Below are 17,935 nucleotides of genomic sequence, written 5' to 3' on the forward strand. Positions count from 1 at the left end.
AACTCAAGTAGTAGAACCCTTATCGTTAGCCTCCACTTATAATGGTAACTACCTTAAACAATATATCAGATATAGCAATAGACAGAAGCAGCATTATCAGCTTTACCATCTGTGCTATGGTAAAATAACCCGCATTTAACAATGCTGTAATAGTATAGATCATCGGTTATAGCAATTAAATTTTGTCGCAGAGCACCAATCCTAGCAGGAAGACAAGACTTGCAAATGCTGCGACCGTACCAGCCAAACCGTTTCACGAAGTCCTAAAAACGGCCAAGTCCTTGAGAAACTTTGTTTGTGCTAAAAACCTTTCACTTGTCTACGTGCAACAGTTGGATTTTCTGCAGAGCGATGTCAACAAGGTTTCCCTCTCAGTGAAATTTGTCATGCTTGCCATGTTCCCTTTGTTGTTACGGCTCAGCCCGGCGGTTATAACAATTATCGATTATAACAATCTTATTTTTTTAGGCACATCAGTATCGTTATAAGTGGGCTTGATTGACTGTGTTCCAAATACTGCGCACATTTTCTTTTGCATCATGCAAGTCTGTTGTAACAAGGTTTGACTACAAATGACCTAGTTTTTAAGAAAGGTTTGCAAGCAACCTTGACAATATTAGGGGGTGTTATCTTACTTTCTCGGGGATGCTTCTGACTTCTTAAGGCCATGATTTATTATAGTGCATTTGGCTGCTCATGCAATGCAGGGTAAGCTTAAATGAATAATATATATATAAAAAAACCAGATGTTGACTTTTGTTTTTCACTTCTTCTTTAGCTTCATAATGAGAGCAGATGCTCATTCAAGCTCTGCATGAACTGAAGGTGGACAGGAAAGATTTGTTAATTCAGTGTTTCTCACGCTTTTGTCTTGTGTGCAACTTATAAATGCAAGTTGGATTCATAGCCACTTAGGCACTGTTGCATCAACTGTAGTCCCACTATAACACTGCAATACGTTTTTTCCATTTCCTTGCCATCACTTCCATCGGATCTCGTGTGACTTTTGAGTTATGACTTGGAACCGCAAACAGAGACTGCCTTCTTTCACGTGATTCTGCTTCTCATGCGGGTGTGTTTGATAAATCGTGTTAAACTTCTAATTTTATTGCACCAGGAGAAGTTCCATGATGCAGAGGTGACCAAGTTTGTGGAGGAGAAAGGACCATCGTACCATTCTTTCAAGTACCTCGATGTGTCTGAAGCCAAAAAGGAGTGGCATGCTCGAAACTTAGCCCTGTAAGTTGAATGGCCAGTGAATGGTTGAACTTTTAACAGTCGTGCTCTTAGCAGCTTACTGAATCTAGCTCTGTTTACTCAGATCTAAGCAGGCTACTGAATATTGTGAATGGAATAAAGGAAAAGAGGGCAGCCATGAATGCAGGATGACTGAAAAAGAAAAAAGAAAAGAGAGAGACTGCCAAAACTGGAACAGTGCATTAGGTGGCCTATGTGAATCCTCATCTATAGCCTGGCTGAATGTTTATTTCCTCATTCCACAATGCATCATTCTCACTGTCATCCATCTCCACTGGCTATCACATCAGGATCACGCCTCCTTACTAAGTGGAGCAGTATCCTCGAGTGTGAGGTGACTGGCAAGCTTTGAATCCTAAGCATTTGTAGGAACCATAGGCTTGGATTTGAGTAAATGCCATAATTTAGGAATTCTGCTTTTTTATTCGGTATAATATCTCTTAGTCTATGGTAATATTTTCTGGTGTTTCTGTATCTTTGAGCTCATCATTCTAAAAAAATTTGTCCTAATGATTGCTCACTGAGTAATTAATTCAGGATGCTTTCCTGCAGGTTTTGTTGCACTTTCTGAGCAGGTCGGTCAGTGCTGTAGTTACAAAAAAAAGCAAATACATAATTAGCTGTGTTGAAATAAGCTGATAGGAACTTGTATTTTTTGTATTCACCACTTTAATTGTGTTTCTTTAAGTAATTAAGGTGCTTCATTAAGCTTTGAATAAGTTGATTATGTTAGCCAGGCAATACTGTTTACTGAATGTTTGCATTTCTTTTTTTGTTATCAGGGAGGAATGCTTGAAGATCAACTGTGATTACGCCTTCTTTGTGGACAGTGATGCTCATCTTGACAATTCAGCCACCCTGAGGTTGCTCATTGAGACAAACCGGTACGCTTCAACCTCTGAGACTGTATTATATCCCACTGCATTGTGGCATGCCCTACCTTACACAAATTTCAGTAAACCACTTATAGAGTACTTTCGGACTGCCTAAATAATCTTTTGTAAGGGCTGCCCAAATTTCTTTGAAAGTGATCAGGAACGCTTCTTGCAGTTTTAGCAAAGAATACATTTTCTCTTATCACTACTTGGATTATAGAGATGCACCTTTCTTCTGTAGTTGCTGTGTCATTTGGGACCGGCAGTTTTTGCTGTTAATAAAGGGTGTAGGCTGGGAAGCTCTGAGAAGGTACGCAAAAGGGATGTGCTTGAAATGTGTAATTAACAAACATGTTGTCTGTTGCTGCTGGTACACAGAGCACTCATTGTAAACTTGGATGGGGAGCAAAATGAAGGAAGTGGTGACACATTATCACAAAATGTGGGGTGAAACTTAATGCTCTCTGTAAATAACATAGCTTGTAGCAGTGGTAAAATGCATAACTGTTTGTGGTTGGTTGTTTCAATTCCAAATTTGGTGGTTGAATAAGGAGGTATGGTCGGCTAGGAAGTGCAGCGCCACAGGAAAGGCAAAGCGGCGTCATTTTGAAGCGAGAACTTCACTACGCCAGCTTTTCGAGCCGTCAGCGTCACGGAGGTTTTCACCTTCAAGTGACCTTGTCAGATACTGCGCCTTTCCTTTCCTGTGAACCAGTTGTAAGAAAAATTATGAAAAGACCGGGGATTGAAAAGGCGGTGTTACAGAGGTTATCGCTGCAATGCTCACAGCTTTCGCTCTATCACCATTTTCAAACCATTCTTAAGCCCCCACCATTTTTGGAAGACATTTCTTCAGGTTCTGTAACTTTTGTGTGTTAAGTTTAACCTTGGGAAAACTTGGAGGAGTCTTGGCTCAAACCTGAGTATAGTACGAGCACATATTCACACAATGAAAATGACCAGCAGCAGGCAGCCCGAAAAGAGCATGACCACCCATCTTTTGGTTGCATACTTTCTTCTTTCAAATGATGCAAAAGACATTTATTAGCATACAGGAGCACTTTGCGGAATTTGCCCATGCCTGCTGAAAATTTTGTGATTTAATTTCTCTTCATTTCGGTTTCTTAGATGAACAGGGGCAGTGGCATCAAGGTATCATCAACATGACCTCACATGACCTGAACATCAAGTTCAGGTCATGTGAGGCATAAAATATTTGTGCAATAACTGCTGCCATATCATTTTAATTCTTTACTGCTTTTGCAAAGAGGCCAAATGAGTGAGTAAACATCTAAAATTGCTCTTTGTATATGCTTCATGTACCTAAATTACAGGCATCATAACCACCATACGACTGCTAGAAGTAAAACTGAAGCAATATGAGTGAAGAAACTCAATTATAAATCAACGGGTGCAAGTGAATTTTGCATCGCTGTTTTTGTGTGCCGATGTCTTGTGTATCATTGCACGGAAAAAACGCACAGTCAAAGTTGTGTCGAAACTAAGCATTCAAGGTGCAAGCATCATAGTCATGATGTCCTTTTAGTGCTTCATTATTGAAAAATTGAAAAAAAATTTTATTTCCAGTAATATACAGGAAATGGGCCTCGGGCGAAAAGCTACAGCGATAGCTTGAGAGATGCCCGAGGCCCAGTAATGGCAGAGCAACAGGACGTGTGACGTTAAGGCGAAGATATACATAATAACATGAAAATTTTGAAGCACAGAAAGAGCACATATATACAAATGAAACAGCAAGTTAAAAAACAGCACAGTAAATTAACGACCCTCAATAGTGTAACAGCATGCACGAAATATGGCAGAACGTAATGAAAATGAAGTGACTATTCTTGTAATAATGTTTAAGGCAAGGAACGGAAAGTACAGAGAGACAGTGCGGAATTGATAAAATATAGCTTAAAGTCCTTAATTGACGCGGTAAAAATGTTTGGGTTGTGTATGCTATAATGATTTAATATGCATGGTAAAGTAAAACGAAGGCTCTGGTTACCGTATAACGTCCTCGTTCGAGGAACGTCCCATATTTGTTTACTTCTGGTGTGAAAGGGTTTCTCGTAAGGCTTAAGTCCAGATATATTCTTCAAGAAGTCAGTTAAGCATTGAGGTGACAATTTAAGGCAGTGAAGTAGATGATACTCAAACATGGCATGCACACGATGAATCCTATATTTCGGAAATAATGTTTCTGTATGGGCGGTGTAGCATGCACCAGCGATCAGTCTAATTGCCTTCTTTTGGAGACCGAGTATGATGTTTAGATTTGTTTTGGATGTTGTACCCCAAACGAGGTGACAGTAATTTATGTGAGATTGAATTAAAGCGTGATAAATAAGGAGCTTATGCTTTGAGGAAAATTCGTTGCGCAGTCTCGAGAGAAAACCAACAGATCTAGTGAGCTTGCTTTCAATATACATTATATGGTCAGACCACCTCATGCGAGAGTCGAATACAATACCGAGTGATTTGAACTTGTCTACAATTTCAATATTGTTATTTTCTAGATGCAGAGTACTGTTTACTGTAATATCCTGGCTAAGGGGACGAAAAAAGACTGCTTTGGTCTTGTTAGAGTTAACTACCAAACCATTAGCTGTGGACCATTTGTGGAGAGCACAAAGAACCAGATTTGCACTATTGATTAATTCATCGGCAGAAGATCCTCTAAGAAAAAAACTTGTGTCGTCAGCGTACTGAATACAACTTGTATGATAAGCTATGCTCGGAAGGTCGTTAGCATATACATTAAAGAGGAACGGTCCAAGGAGGCTACCTTGCGGGACACCACATTCAATGAGAAGGGAGCTAGACTTATGATTATCGACCGAAACGACCTGCTGGCGCATGTTTAAATAAGAACGAAAGAGTTGGAGGGAAAGACCACGGACACCATAGCTTTCAAGTTTAGAGAGTAGTATTTCATGATTAAGAAGGTCGAAAGCTTTGGTAAAGTCGATGAAGATACCAAGGGTCAAACTTTTAGCTTCGATATTATTTAAAATAATTTCCTTTTGTAAGAGTAAAGCAGATTCCGTGGACTTGCCCTTTCGAAATCCAAACTGACTGGCATTTATTAAGGCATGTTTAGAAAAGAACCCATCGATTCTCTTGAGCATTACTTTTTCAAGAGCCTTTGAAAAAACAGGGAGAATAGAAATTGGCCTATAGTTTGTCATCTTGTTTCTATCGCCTCCTTTGAAAATAACAGTTACGTTTGCATATTTCATTCGTGCAGGAAAAATTCCTGATGTGAGCGACAAGTTAAAGATGTAGCTTAAGCATGGTGCTAAGAGATCCGAAACAAATTTAACTGGTTTAATTTGGAAGCCATCGAAATCGGTGCAACTTGTAGGTTTTAGGTTCATTATAACGCTAAAAACTTCCTCGCTGGTCGTTAAATGAAAAGCAAATGTCTCTAAACCTGTATTTTGGAGATACCAAAGTGCTTCGACCGCGGAACCACTCGGTCTAAAGCTTGTGAAAAAGTCATTGAATTTTTCTGCCAGCAAAGAGCGGGAATAGGGCAAGCCCGAATTGCGAATGTTTGCCAACTTATCCGCATTTCCATCCTTTGTACTCAAGATGTAGACTGCTCAGACGGTAGTTCTTTCCTTGTGACAGAAAAAAAAAAGAACAAAAACTCCCATATTTGCGATACACCTGCATCTTTAATTTTTGTACACGCATGTACCCTACTTTTTATGGCTTCTAAAATTTTGTTCTATGCAAGCTTTCTAACAACTGATTCCAAGCATGTTTCTCTCGGGAAAAATGCTTCTTTAGTCGCTGAGTTTCAACTACTTGAGTCAGCATGTTACTTTTCTTTTTCAGAAATAATCAACTAGTTAGTACATCTTCAAGTGTGCTCACTTAATCATTGTGAATCACCAGCTGCATTTCCTTGGCCTTGTTACTATGCACTGCACAGCTTTATTAACGCTAACATATTTAGTTACCAGTTGCATCAGTACTCAATGAAGAGGATGGTATGCAATAAAGAAGATTGCTGGCAGGGTAGAGAGAGACAGATTTTGTTTATTGCTTTCTTTTTGATGGTCAAGCATGTAGAGCTTCGTTTAGCTTCCCGATACTGCTCTTGATTCTGGCTTGGGCATGCAAATTGTCCCGGATTCTTTTATTTTCTTTGGCCTTTCTTTTGGGCTATTCTTTGGGTACTGTAGCTGGATGAATACTGCGTATCGGAGTAACTTTTTCTTGGGATGATACTAGTTTAAACAAAGAAAGGGATTTCTGCGTTTCAGAACAATTGTTGCGCCACTGCTGTCTAGAGAAAAGAGCTTGTGGTCCAACTTCTGGGGCGCCCTGTCTTCGGATGGTTACTATGCACGATCTCATGACTACGTACCTCTTGTCAAGAGGGAACGCAAGTGAGTCCTCTTTGAATTTTTTTTTTCTTTCTGTTTTTGGAATGTTTAACTTGTGGGAATTGCGAAAGGGTCTGTTCCGATATGTCATTCGACCCAAAAATACAGAATGCAGTTACTGCACATTAGTGGCCGTTTCTGTGTGAAGCATACGAGACAAGATGACGACTACTGCCTGGGATACTGAATAAACATTCATGTCCAAGGATTGCATGAATTTTAAAAATAATGGCATTGCAACCATTGAGTTTATAGCAGTGCGGCATGCTCCTTTCTTGCAGTGAGCATGAAAATGACCTTGTTCGTCAGCTCAGCCCTGCGACGGTGATAGCCAAAGGTGGGAAACCTCATGAGGTCAGGTTGAAACCTCACGAGGTTGCCCACCTATGTTCGTTGCCATACAGGGGAATACCACTTGTCATTTAAGCGAAGTATTTAGTTGCGCGAACTTTATTGAATTCCCCCACGGAAGCTCTTTGAAGGCTATGCAAACAGCCTTCAATTTAATGAAATTCAGTTATTGCTCATTTCAGTTGTACAAACGTTTTCCTTGCCGTAACCCTTTGTTTCCTACGTTGTACTTAGCACTTCAACAAGCATAACCTGCACTTTATTTTGCATATTTTTGCATCGAGAACCGCATTTCATTATCACGGGAAGAAAAGTGGCCGCCATTTAGCTGTCAACTGAATTGGCTTTCCAAACAAGCTTGTTGCCACCCGAATCCATAGCTGGCTTTGCACGCTTAATTGGCTTCAAAGTCATAGCCATTATAGCCAGAGCACCAACAGTACTAGGCTTTTAGCTCCAGGACAGGCATGCATATGCATGCTGGTTAACCATGATCTGCTGAAGCAATGATCTGCTTGGAGTTTCATTGTATCAGGGTTCCTGATACTGTGTAGGAATAAGATTCTAAGGATTCTTTCTTTATTTGCCATTGAAGGCTGTAGTTGTGCAGGAGATTGAGAGATGTCCAATGTTGTTTTGTTGCTGTAGGTGATGGAATAGCTGGTTTCACGTGTGGGCAACCTCATGAGGCTAGGTTGAAACCTCACGAGGTTGCCCACCTCTGGTGGTGACCATCCTATTTTTATCCTGCTCCAACTGCTTCTTTTAAGAAAGACGCATAAATGTGCTCCTGTTTTAACCCTTGCTCATAATCAAGTCTAATAAACTGAGCATATGAGCTGGAAAGCTGGACAAAAATGTCTGAAGTATATAAGAATTGAAAAGCATGCAGTCATTAATAGTGAATGAGAAGGGGGAAGAATAGAAATGAAGAATTGCTTGCAAAGGAGCACTGGTTATGAACTGATTAGTTATGCTGATTACTGAACACTGCAGAAACCATTGATATTACTCTCAGAACTGATTGTGTACAATACATATAACATGCAAGGGTTCTGGCTGTTCACCACTTGCCTTGTTGAGTGAGAACATTTGTACTGACACGTCTACCCACTTTAGCTTTTTGTGACATTGGAAGGATCCCACTGACAAAATTCCAGCATTGAAAGTGAAAGGCGGTGGCTGATGTTAACCTAATAATGAGGAGCTAAACAACAGCCCCTGGATTGCTCTGTTCATCATGATGTTCATTTTGGCTGGTTCTGCCATCAAGGGAGCCTGAACTGCAGTCACGAGTTTAGGTCGACCTGCATAAGATGTTCTCAACGGAGAAATGGAAAAATGCTGATGCTGAGCAGCTACTAGTTTAAAAAGGAAGAAATATGACTTTTGGGCTCCTAATGTAGGTGCTTTGGTCACAGCCATGGTGTTTTTAATGGGATAATGTTGAAGGCTCTGTTCTCCAGAAAAATCTGATGCCAGCGTTGTTGATGTCAGTGTTGCCGTTGTCGGCGTCGACGTTGCCAGTGTTGGCGTTGTGAGTGAAAAATCACCAGCATTACTCTGGCAGGTGGTAGTTGGCAGGTGACAAATGCGGCTCGCCGTTAGTAAGGTTGTTACACTGAATGACAGTGATGTGGCATGGAAACTGAGTACAAGAGACTAAAAGCAACCTTCAAGAACATCCCACGTTCACATTGTCATGTGGATTCATAGAGTAAGCACTGCGAGCAGGTGGCCAAGGCCACGCAGCTGACTTGTCTCTGAGTGTGAAAATTGACCGAAGAGCACCATTAGGAGAAGCGCCACTTGCAGCATGGTCCGCCATTCGATATGGTATCGAATGGCCGGCAGAATTGGAGTTCGATATTTTGCGAAATTTTTGTATGCTTTTGAATAGCATTTTTGTGGGGATAACCGATGCCTGCAATATACCCAATAATTTGAAAGATTTGTGTTTGGTATATCTGGATTAGACTGCAGATAGTGCTGTGGTGATGTCTTGACAAAAGTGGTAACGTGGCACTTAGAGGAGTTGAGAGACTACCATTGATAGAGAATAGTGTAGGCTCCACAGGCTTCATAGACACAGAAATACATGCGTGGCGCTTGATAGAAAAATACTAGGTGGAATGGCAGTGCTGCAAAGTTTAAAGGGACACGAATGGCGAAAAACGGCAGTTTTTGTAAGAAAACAAAGCTTTGTTATCCTCACTGTTTGTGAAACCTTGACCATTGCTTTTTCATGTATAAAAGTATCAGATCCACACAAATGATAAGGAAATTATTAAAACAAAAGGCAGTTAAAGCAATTATGGTAACTGTGAGAGATGCAGATTTGACCCATTTTCAAATACATGATGTGTCAAACTATGTATAAGTCCGCACTCGGGCTTGTACAAGCCGGTAGGAAAATGTTTTTTTTTTCTCTCAAGGCTGACTTCCACTTCACATTCACAGGAAGTAATAGAAAAAAAAAAAAGGAAAAAAGAAAAGGAAAAGCAAAGGAAAGAAATAATTTCACAGCGAATTCTGAGCTTTTGCACTGGACATCTTTTATAACCTTCAGTTCTGTTTTTCTCAACCTCATATTTTAGGCCGAACATGCCTTTTGTGCAAAGCAGGTCATCTACATATCTTAGTCTCGTCAAGATGAAATTTGGCATGCATAATCTTTAGACTATGCAAGATGTTCGCTATCTGTGTTTTAATTCAGTCAGTAATATATTTAAAAGTCAACATTTTTAAAGTGTTCGTACACCAGCTGCTGAAGACAATGCACGAGATATAAAATTGTTTTATTAGTGCATGCAAATGGAACAGCATTTATTTGCTTGTTGCTGCTGATAAGTTTTAGTGAATTGTCGATTGAGATGGCTGACACATTATCCTGGGAGCACTGCAGCACACATGTTGAATGCGCCTGTGTGAACAATTGTTTCTTTGCGATGCGGCAGAGCAAATTATCGTTTTTGGCCTGGCCTTCTGTGAATGCTGATTGTGCACCGCTCAGGAGATGGTGGCTTGTAGGAAACTGCTTGAATACCAGCTCGGAACATGAGTTAACAGACGTTGCAGAGCCTGCAGTGGATGAGAGGTGATAGAATCTGATCTCTAAACCATTAAAGAAATGAAGAGGATAAAAGTACGCTGAATTCAATTTTCAAAATTTGATTTTAACCTTAAGAAATGAATATCCTTGACATGAGTTGCAGTAGCTAGATGGCTATCAAGCAGGAGTTACAGTTATTCAAAGGAGAAAACTAATAAAGCGTGGAAGCCAGGTGGGTGGTGTAGTAAGGCATACTGCGGCATTAAAGCTGCACTAAAGTGTAATTCTGCGTCAAGCTGCATTCATAGGCTAGTCTCGCCTAATAGCAGATATGTTACAGTTACCGAAAACAGCACAGATAAGCAAGAAAAGCATGTAAAAGCATGTAAAATGGCAACAATGGCCTGGTCATTGTTTGCTCATTGCCTTCTCGTATGGCACTGTTTTGATCGCAGTGGGCAAGCACCATCGGAGAACCAACCGAGTCCTATAAGTGGTATGCTTCTAGAAATTTTCTTTAAACCTGCGGTACGACTGGTTGCTGCGCAGACAAGCAAGTGAATCCAAGTACCTTACATGGAATTTAGACAGAGTTTGTTCTGTGTCCCATGATAGGTACTTTGTCTCAGTGAATTGTGGTACAGTAAACAGGTGTATGCGTTTGTGCTTTATTCGAAAAGAACCTGAGCGCTGGAAGAAACGGGCTCAAGCTGACGGGTCATGATGAAATATCAGCGGTGCAACATCAGCACAAAAACGGCTACATTTCACCGCCAATCCGTACTTACCAGGCTCAGCGCCAATTCGTATCAAGGAAAAACGTTTTCATCTTCACCTTTTCACTGATACGCACAGCACAGAAGATGAAATCAGCTTGACCCCAAAAAAAGAAATTAATCGTAAGCCTCCATAAAATTGTCCAGGATATTAAGGAATAAACACAAATGATTGTATGTCTGGCATAATGCATGCAGCAGGGATAATCGCAGTTTTAACATCTGCAAAAGGTGCGCGAGCTTTCCACCTATGCAGAATGGACCAGCACGAAGTAGTCTGCTTCTACCTCATTGTATTGTCACAAATAATCTTGGGTTGTTTTTGAACTCACAAGCCCACTACAAAATGCACTGAGATGGAGTATGCGCGGAACAGCATTCAAAGCTTTGTGATTTTTCGTACTTGCTTTCGCACATTGCTCATGAAGAACTGGTGAGGCGCCGGCTGGTGCAAATGGACGAATGCCTTCATGCTGAACTTTTTTTTCTTTGGCATATTTTATTTCACAATTTATATCTGGCATTTCCCTCGTTCTTTCATCTACGCTACGTATATATGCACCTTTCGCACCAAGGCACATTTTTCACTCCTGTTCTTGAATATAATAACAGCTATCGACGTGTACAAATGCTGAACTGCCTGGGTTTGATGCGAAAATAAGTCCAACGACAAATCACTCCACTTGCTCGTTGTGTAATATCCATAGCTAAAACTGGCAACACGAACATATCTGAAGACGCACGTACACTCATTGGTCAATTGCGAAGACCACATGTTAGCGAGTTGACTTTGAAGAAAACGCTGCAGAAAGCTCTTTTGCATCTTTCCCTTGGCTTGTAGGCAGGTCCGTTAGCTTGCGGTACGGTGTTTGTCATTGAAAACACCAACCTATTGACATCCTCATGTGCGCGGCACGCTGATTTGTAGATGAAGAAACCCACACTGCTGATGGACAATGCCTGAAAATGCATAAAACACAGAGCCTGAGTGCATTGATATATACAGCGAAATTTTACCTAGACGGAGGTCTGCCAGCAGTAGTTGCTGCTAGTCTCCAGACGTCATGTCACGTGATGCAGTCTTGATATTCTCGCTCTCGTTGGCCAGAGAGTCGCCGTACAGCGACATCATGAAAGGACATTGGCGTGAGCTAATTTCACGGGCAGTTTGAATGTGGAAGTGTTTCGGATATTTAATAAACGATTGTCTAAAGAATGCTGCCACTTTTCCACTCAGAAAAAGTGTTGGCAGATTTCCAAGTTTGCTATTTCCCTTTTATGTCTCTTAAGCAGTGCAGTTATGCTCTTTGATGTATTTCTCCGCTACCTTACATGCCTCAGGAGACTGGGATACTGTCACTGACCAATTTTCAGACACTCAGTTTTCCAGTTCTTCCTGATTATTATAACTCCGCCATGGAACCGCCACGTGCTCCATGGAGTCAGTTTATGACGCTGACCAAAATATTGCATGTTTGAAACTTTTCTAGTTCGGTTTCCTGGACTTTTTTTCTTGATAACAGGTCAAAAGGTATGAAAAACTGCCACAACATTGCTGCCATTTGGTTCGTTTTTCTGCAACCTCGAACCCGCGTTGCATGCATCCCACATGCATCCCGCGTCACGAGCCGGTGTCATATTCTGGTTACTGCGACAAGTATGCAGTTCTTTTGTTGTCATTAATATGTAGGTCACATGATCCTCCTGTTTCTGTTGCTCAGCCTAGCGTAACAAACCAGCAGTAACATGTCAACCCACCTTTTAGAAGTCCTTTTCAGAAGTCTAGAAGTACCATCATTCAACTTCCATTACTTTTTTTGATTGGCAATAGCACTTCCTCCCTCAAGCACAGCTATACCAGTAATTTTAACAGTCATTTCTGCATTAATTTTGTAAATTGCAGGCTCAGATTGAGAAAAAGCGAAGGTAAACTTCAAGCTAATTTTTGACAACACAAGAATGGGATATTATGCATTCTCACACACAAAAAAATGCCAATAATTTATCTGTAGAAAGTAAAATGTGAAAAAAAGAAACAAGAACTATATTTTTCGTATTATACATCGAAAACGGTCTGCCAAATTTTCCAAAAATAAAGACAGAAATGTTTTACCACTGATCATCAGATACGTAGAGATGATTATACTTTTGATGGTTTATGCTTTTTCATTATGTAGCCCAAAATAGCAGAGCACCTCCAGAATACAGTGGGAGGGTTAACTATGTAGGCAGCATCAAAAAAATATTTTTTATGTCAATGATTTTATAGAGGTTTATCTCTGGCAAAAATGGTATCGGTATTCACTGATTTCTGTCATCTGAGTGGATGGTAAAATTCTGGGAGTCTTTTTTTCTTTTAAATATATTTCACTGATATGTAGAGAAACCTCTTGCTTTGATTTCTGTTTGCATAGTTTGTCTATTTATTCTTAAAAAGAAACAGAGCCATGGGTTAGAGCCTGCATCTGTATTGTAGCAATTGTGGCTCTTGAGGCCGAAGGCTTCTTGAAAGCTTAAAAATAAAACTTTAAAATGAAAAAATAAATATAAACAAGTGCCGCAATGTAGTTCTCATTTCGGGAAAGCCTAAGTGATAAGTATCGAGTGGCTGACACGAAGTACATCTAAATAATTACTTGTTAGGCATTCTAACTACAGTCGAACCTTGTTATAACGGAATCAAAGGGCCTGCCACCATGATTGCTTAGCTATAGGGGTACGCGACCTCTGTTGAAGTTTGCATACCATGGGGTTACCTACCAACGTGTGTAATGAAGACGACATAGGATGCATTTAGTATGCTTCTGATGTGCGTTGCAGGATTCTTCAACATGTGACATTGCATGGAGTGCCCACCACATGGTGGAATATATATTTACATCAACCGAATATGTCAACCTTGGCAGCGCGTGCCTATGACTTCAACATTCCACATGGAGGCTTCCGAGCCTAGAAAACGAGTTTTGTACGAATTAATACCGTAAAGGACAGAGAGAAGCGTATTCAGAAAAAAAGAAATTAACTGTGGTTTAGCTTGTGGTTAAACCTAACCTAGAGTTACGCGAGAGCTGTCTGCATGGCTATACTTAGGTACCGTTTGAAAGTAATGAAGTGGCTTTTGCACATAGTAGTTTACTCTATGGTTTCAGCTTTATTTATGCCATGGGGGAACTTTTTACCACTAAAGTGCGATGAAGCGAAAGCCTCTATCACGTAGTGGTCCGGAGCCCTCCACTACGGCACCTCTTTTTTTCTGTTTTCAATCCCACCTTCGCGATGACGTGATAGCGTAAGCTACCAGCCAACATATAAGGTCCCACTTTAACTGAACCCTATGAACGTGCCTGCATGGCCTAGGTATAACGTGAATACAAAGGTTTTCGCAGGCTGATATTGACATCACCCTCCCATATGAAAGGAGAGACCCAAGTTGGCAGCGCCTTCCAAATGTAATTCAGGAAGCCCTACGTCCAGTTAGTGCTCGGCCATGTCCGCTGCCAGCTACCGCCACCCACGACTTCTTCTTCTTTGTCGTCTTCTTCTTTCTTTGTTCTTCGGACAGACATGGACAGGCGCCGGATGGGCACGGCTAAATGGTGAGAGTGTAGCCAGTGTAGCTCTCGCTACAAAATCGGTCTGTTTTCTAGGTGCTGAAGCCGACATGGGATGCTGTAAAATAGGGCATGCAGCAGTGATTTCTCTGCAAGCATGTGCTTTGGTTGGCGACACAGTATAGCTCATGAGAGTTTGGGTCACAACACTCCTTTGGACAGCAAGCATATCTTGTGGAGAATGCATACGCCATTCCAAAAACTAATGATGGTCATCTTCTGGTTTGGAAAATTTTCATTTTAATGCGAAAGAATTTCTTGGCTCATGAGTGGAGTCACCAGAACGCTTCGATAGAGTGCGTTGGCAGAGCGCATTGGCCGAGCACATTGGCAGTTTGTATCAGCCAAGTATGTTAGCAGAGTGTGGACAGAGCCTGTCATCAGAGCGTGTTTGCATGAACTTTCAGTAATTCACTGCATGGGTAATTTATATCACAGTACCATATTTTGTATCCAATTTAATTAGAATATGGCCAACTCGATGTCGACCTCTAAATTTGGTTGAGCCACCTCCAAAATTTTGGTCCTCTGGACCCCCAAATTACAACCTTGTCAGAATTCGACCAAACTCGATATCTAACCTGATTCGAGTATGGCGAGCTCTGTGGTGACTTGCCAAATTGGTGGGTAACCCTCTAAATTTTGTCCCCATGGGACCTTGAAATTTGACTTCGTCCAGATTTGACCAATAGAAACAGCAACCATGGAACTCACAATGCTTTTTCATTTCTGCACATAAGCAGACTTAAAGGTCAACTCCGGTAGTTTTTCCATCATTTTGTGTTTTTGGTTGAATTACATTCCTCGGCACGTCCTAACTCGAACACAAAAAACCGTTTTTCGAAATTCCAATTAGAAGTATTTTTAAAAAGAAAAAACAGCAAATCGAAACCGAAACTGCTTTCACGGCCAGAAACTACGTCCCAGGTGACGAAATGGTGACGTCACACTCAGTATTAGAGAAACACTCATACGTGCGTTGGATGGTGAAAATAAAGTGTGGAAATCATGAAGCATTGCATAAAATGTCTGAGGTAGTTCAATATAAGCCTCACAATTTCATAATCATGCGGGAAGTGGACAGTAACGCCGGTATACTGTTTGTGACGTCAGAAACTCAGTGTTGCTGGCAGAAATAGTCTCAACTTAAGCCATGAAAACAGCATATTTTAAAGTCGTGTTGCGCGCGAACGGATTATCGTACGGCGCTCAAATTTTGTAGAATGCGTCAGGACGGAGAGAAGAATCTACAGTAAAATTTTTATTAGAATATTCGAATGTCAAAAAACCCCCGGAGATGCCCTTTAACACCCTTACAATCGTGCATTTTTGTTTTGCTACTCGGTTCTATGAAACCAGCGGGACCCCAGTACCACCAGGTGCACCTAGTAGACTTCCAGATGGCGTTAGCCATGGGACCATGCTGTAAACTTTGAGACTAGACCACACATGAGACCAAAGAAAAGGGACGTGCTTGCAGTGGGTCATATGCAGAGCAGGGGTTTGAGAAAAGGGGAACGGCAAATTGCCACCTTGAATTGGTACGGAACAGTTCTGCACTGTTGCAGACTGAACTGTTTAGCGTGAAGTGGCCCGTTTGATTCTTTGGACTTCTTGCTATATCTGTAGGAAAATTTTACTTCATAAATGCAAGATGTCAGATAGATGGTGTTTTGTGAGAGTTGTCAAGAAGTATTATCATTACTTTGTTGTCTTTGTTATTTCCTTATACATTGTTTTGTCATAGAGCAGTTCATCTGTAGTTGATGTAAAAATAACTTTCATTTAGGGATACCACTCTTTAATACAAGTTTTCTGTTTGGGGTCACATCACACATTCATACTGATCACAGTTGGGATAGCAGTGTTGATTAGATCTTATGTCAGTGTTAAGTTTGGCAATACACCTAACCAGCTCGACAATCATTCCAGTATCTTGAAAAAAAAAAATCCAATGCAATTTCCAAAAAGTACAGTAACAAGCATGCACAATTCGTTAGTGAGCAGTTCTATTGACATGTGATGGGAAAATCACTCTACACTGATTGCTAATGAATGAATGGGTAGGCTGTATACCTCTTTATTGTAATGAAAGGTAGTCTCGAGCAGGGAAGATGGCTCTCAAAGCATGAACTTCAACAGGGGCGGGAGGAGAGGCTCCGCCTACACTGACAAATGCTTCAGGAAGAGGACTGGGCTTCATCTGTGCAACTGCAGTCATTGTTGGTCAATGATGGCCACAGTTGTCCAGTTGCTTGAAGAAATTTTTGGTCAGTGGAGGGAGCCTTATTGCAATGTAGGCATAACTTGAATATGCCAGGCCGCTCATATCTCCTTTATTTTTAAAACTAAACACTTGTTTGTTAAGAGGTGTTTTGTTGGGTGAAGAGAAAAATTTCTCGTAGTCTTGTGAAGTGTTGCAGTCACAAACTTGTCATGCACGGGGCAATAACACTAAAGAAGGGGTGACAGGACTCTTCATTTATTTTTGTAACAATTGGGAACACACAGTGAACTGAGCTGCTGAAGAGCTACACAGATAATGTTCAACAAGGGGAGTTGTAACGCACACAGTGTTTATCATTTCGACTTTGGCATTTTGTACAAGCATATAAGACACCTGTTTGTTCTCAACAACACGACAGAGACTTTGGCACTGACAGGTACTGGGATACGGACAATCTTCAGGTGGGATGCATGCCTTGATGCTGCTTTGTGAGTCGAGTGGAAACAAGAGGCTTGCTGCGTCTAAGCTATGCATCTGCTTGAAAAGTAATGTTGCTACACTGTAATGGCACTAACGATGAAATGTAAATGAGGGCGAGCTTGAACGGGGCTTGCTCCACTGCTGGCAAGACGTGCTGTTTGAGTCACCTTTGCCCCCTAGCGTCATTACATCCAGTGTTCGGCCACATTTGGCCATATTTAAGCTATATGCGCTGCAAAGAGAAAAGAAGAATGTTTGCGTTTTTGAAATTAGCTTCTCTGGGTGAAACTTTAGCCTCCCTGAAATTAAAAAGAAAGAAGGTGGTTTTTCTTTTCCCGCTTTGTTTTGTACCTTTTCTTTTATAGAAATGTTTGGTTGTTGAGGTGGACTTACGTTACACAGACTTCTTTATTGTCGTTATTAGTTTTTGCGACAGTGAACATAATACTTCATGTGTTTAGTTTTGTTCGCAAAGGTTTCTTAGTGTGGACCTCTGCAGAAAACTTATTGCTGGATGTTTGGGCAATGATTGAGTGCAATTCCTGAGAAATACTGCAGTCTTTGTTCTCTAGGTATGTTTTGTAGTCTGATTAAAGGTAGGGAATATCAGGTGACAGCTGTGCTTCAGGCGTTCAGATGCTGCGCAGAAGTTCTAACAGTGTCCATTCCATTTGGCTGCCTGCTCTTTGTGCTAGCTTTTTTTCTAGGTAGAGTGAGGGAGTGCGACTTATTTAGCATTGACTGTGTACATAGCCTTGGTGCTGCATATGTTTGCTTTACAGAAATCAGACAAATGGAATTGCAGTGACAAAAGAAAAAAAACTGCAGCAACAAATAATAAGTGCCATTATCCTCATGTTAGTTAAAAAAACCTGTATTCATTTTTTTCTTGCCTATTCCTAT

General features: G+C 40.9%; 1 protein-coding gene across 3 annotated transcripts in view; it reads left to right on the forward strand.

The window, feature by feature from the left end:
- Plod (procollagen lysyl hydroxylase) overlaps positions 1 to 17,935 on the forward strand; it is a 128,488-nt gene that overhangs the window by 21,690 nt on the left and 88,863 nt on the right. For all 3 annotated transcript variants that reach the window (XM_084599095.1, XM_084599096.1, XM_084599098.1), the window contains 3 exons: positions 1,118 to 1,239; positions 2,040 to 2,141; positions 6,413 to 6,538. In XM_084599095.1, coding sequence (XP_084455221.1) covers positions 1,118 to 1,239; positions 2,040 to 2,141; positions 6,413 to 6,538 — 350 coding nt within the window. The remainder of the gene's footprint in view (positions 1 to 1,117; positions 1,240 to 2,039; positions 2,142 to 6,412; positions 6,539 to 17,935) is intronic.

Source organism: Amblyomma maculatum, chromosome 3 (assembly GCF_055883805.1).
Source record: "Amblyomma maculatum isolate TAMU_Amacu chromosome 3, ASM5588380v1, whole genome shotgun sequence".
NCBI classification, from domain to species: domain Eukaryota; kingdom Metazoa; phylum Arthropoda; class Arachnida; order Ixodida; family Ixodidae; genus Amblyomma; species Amblyomma maculatum.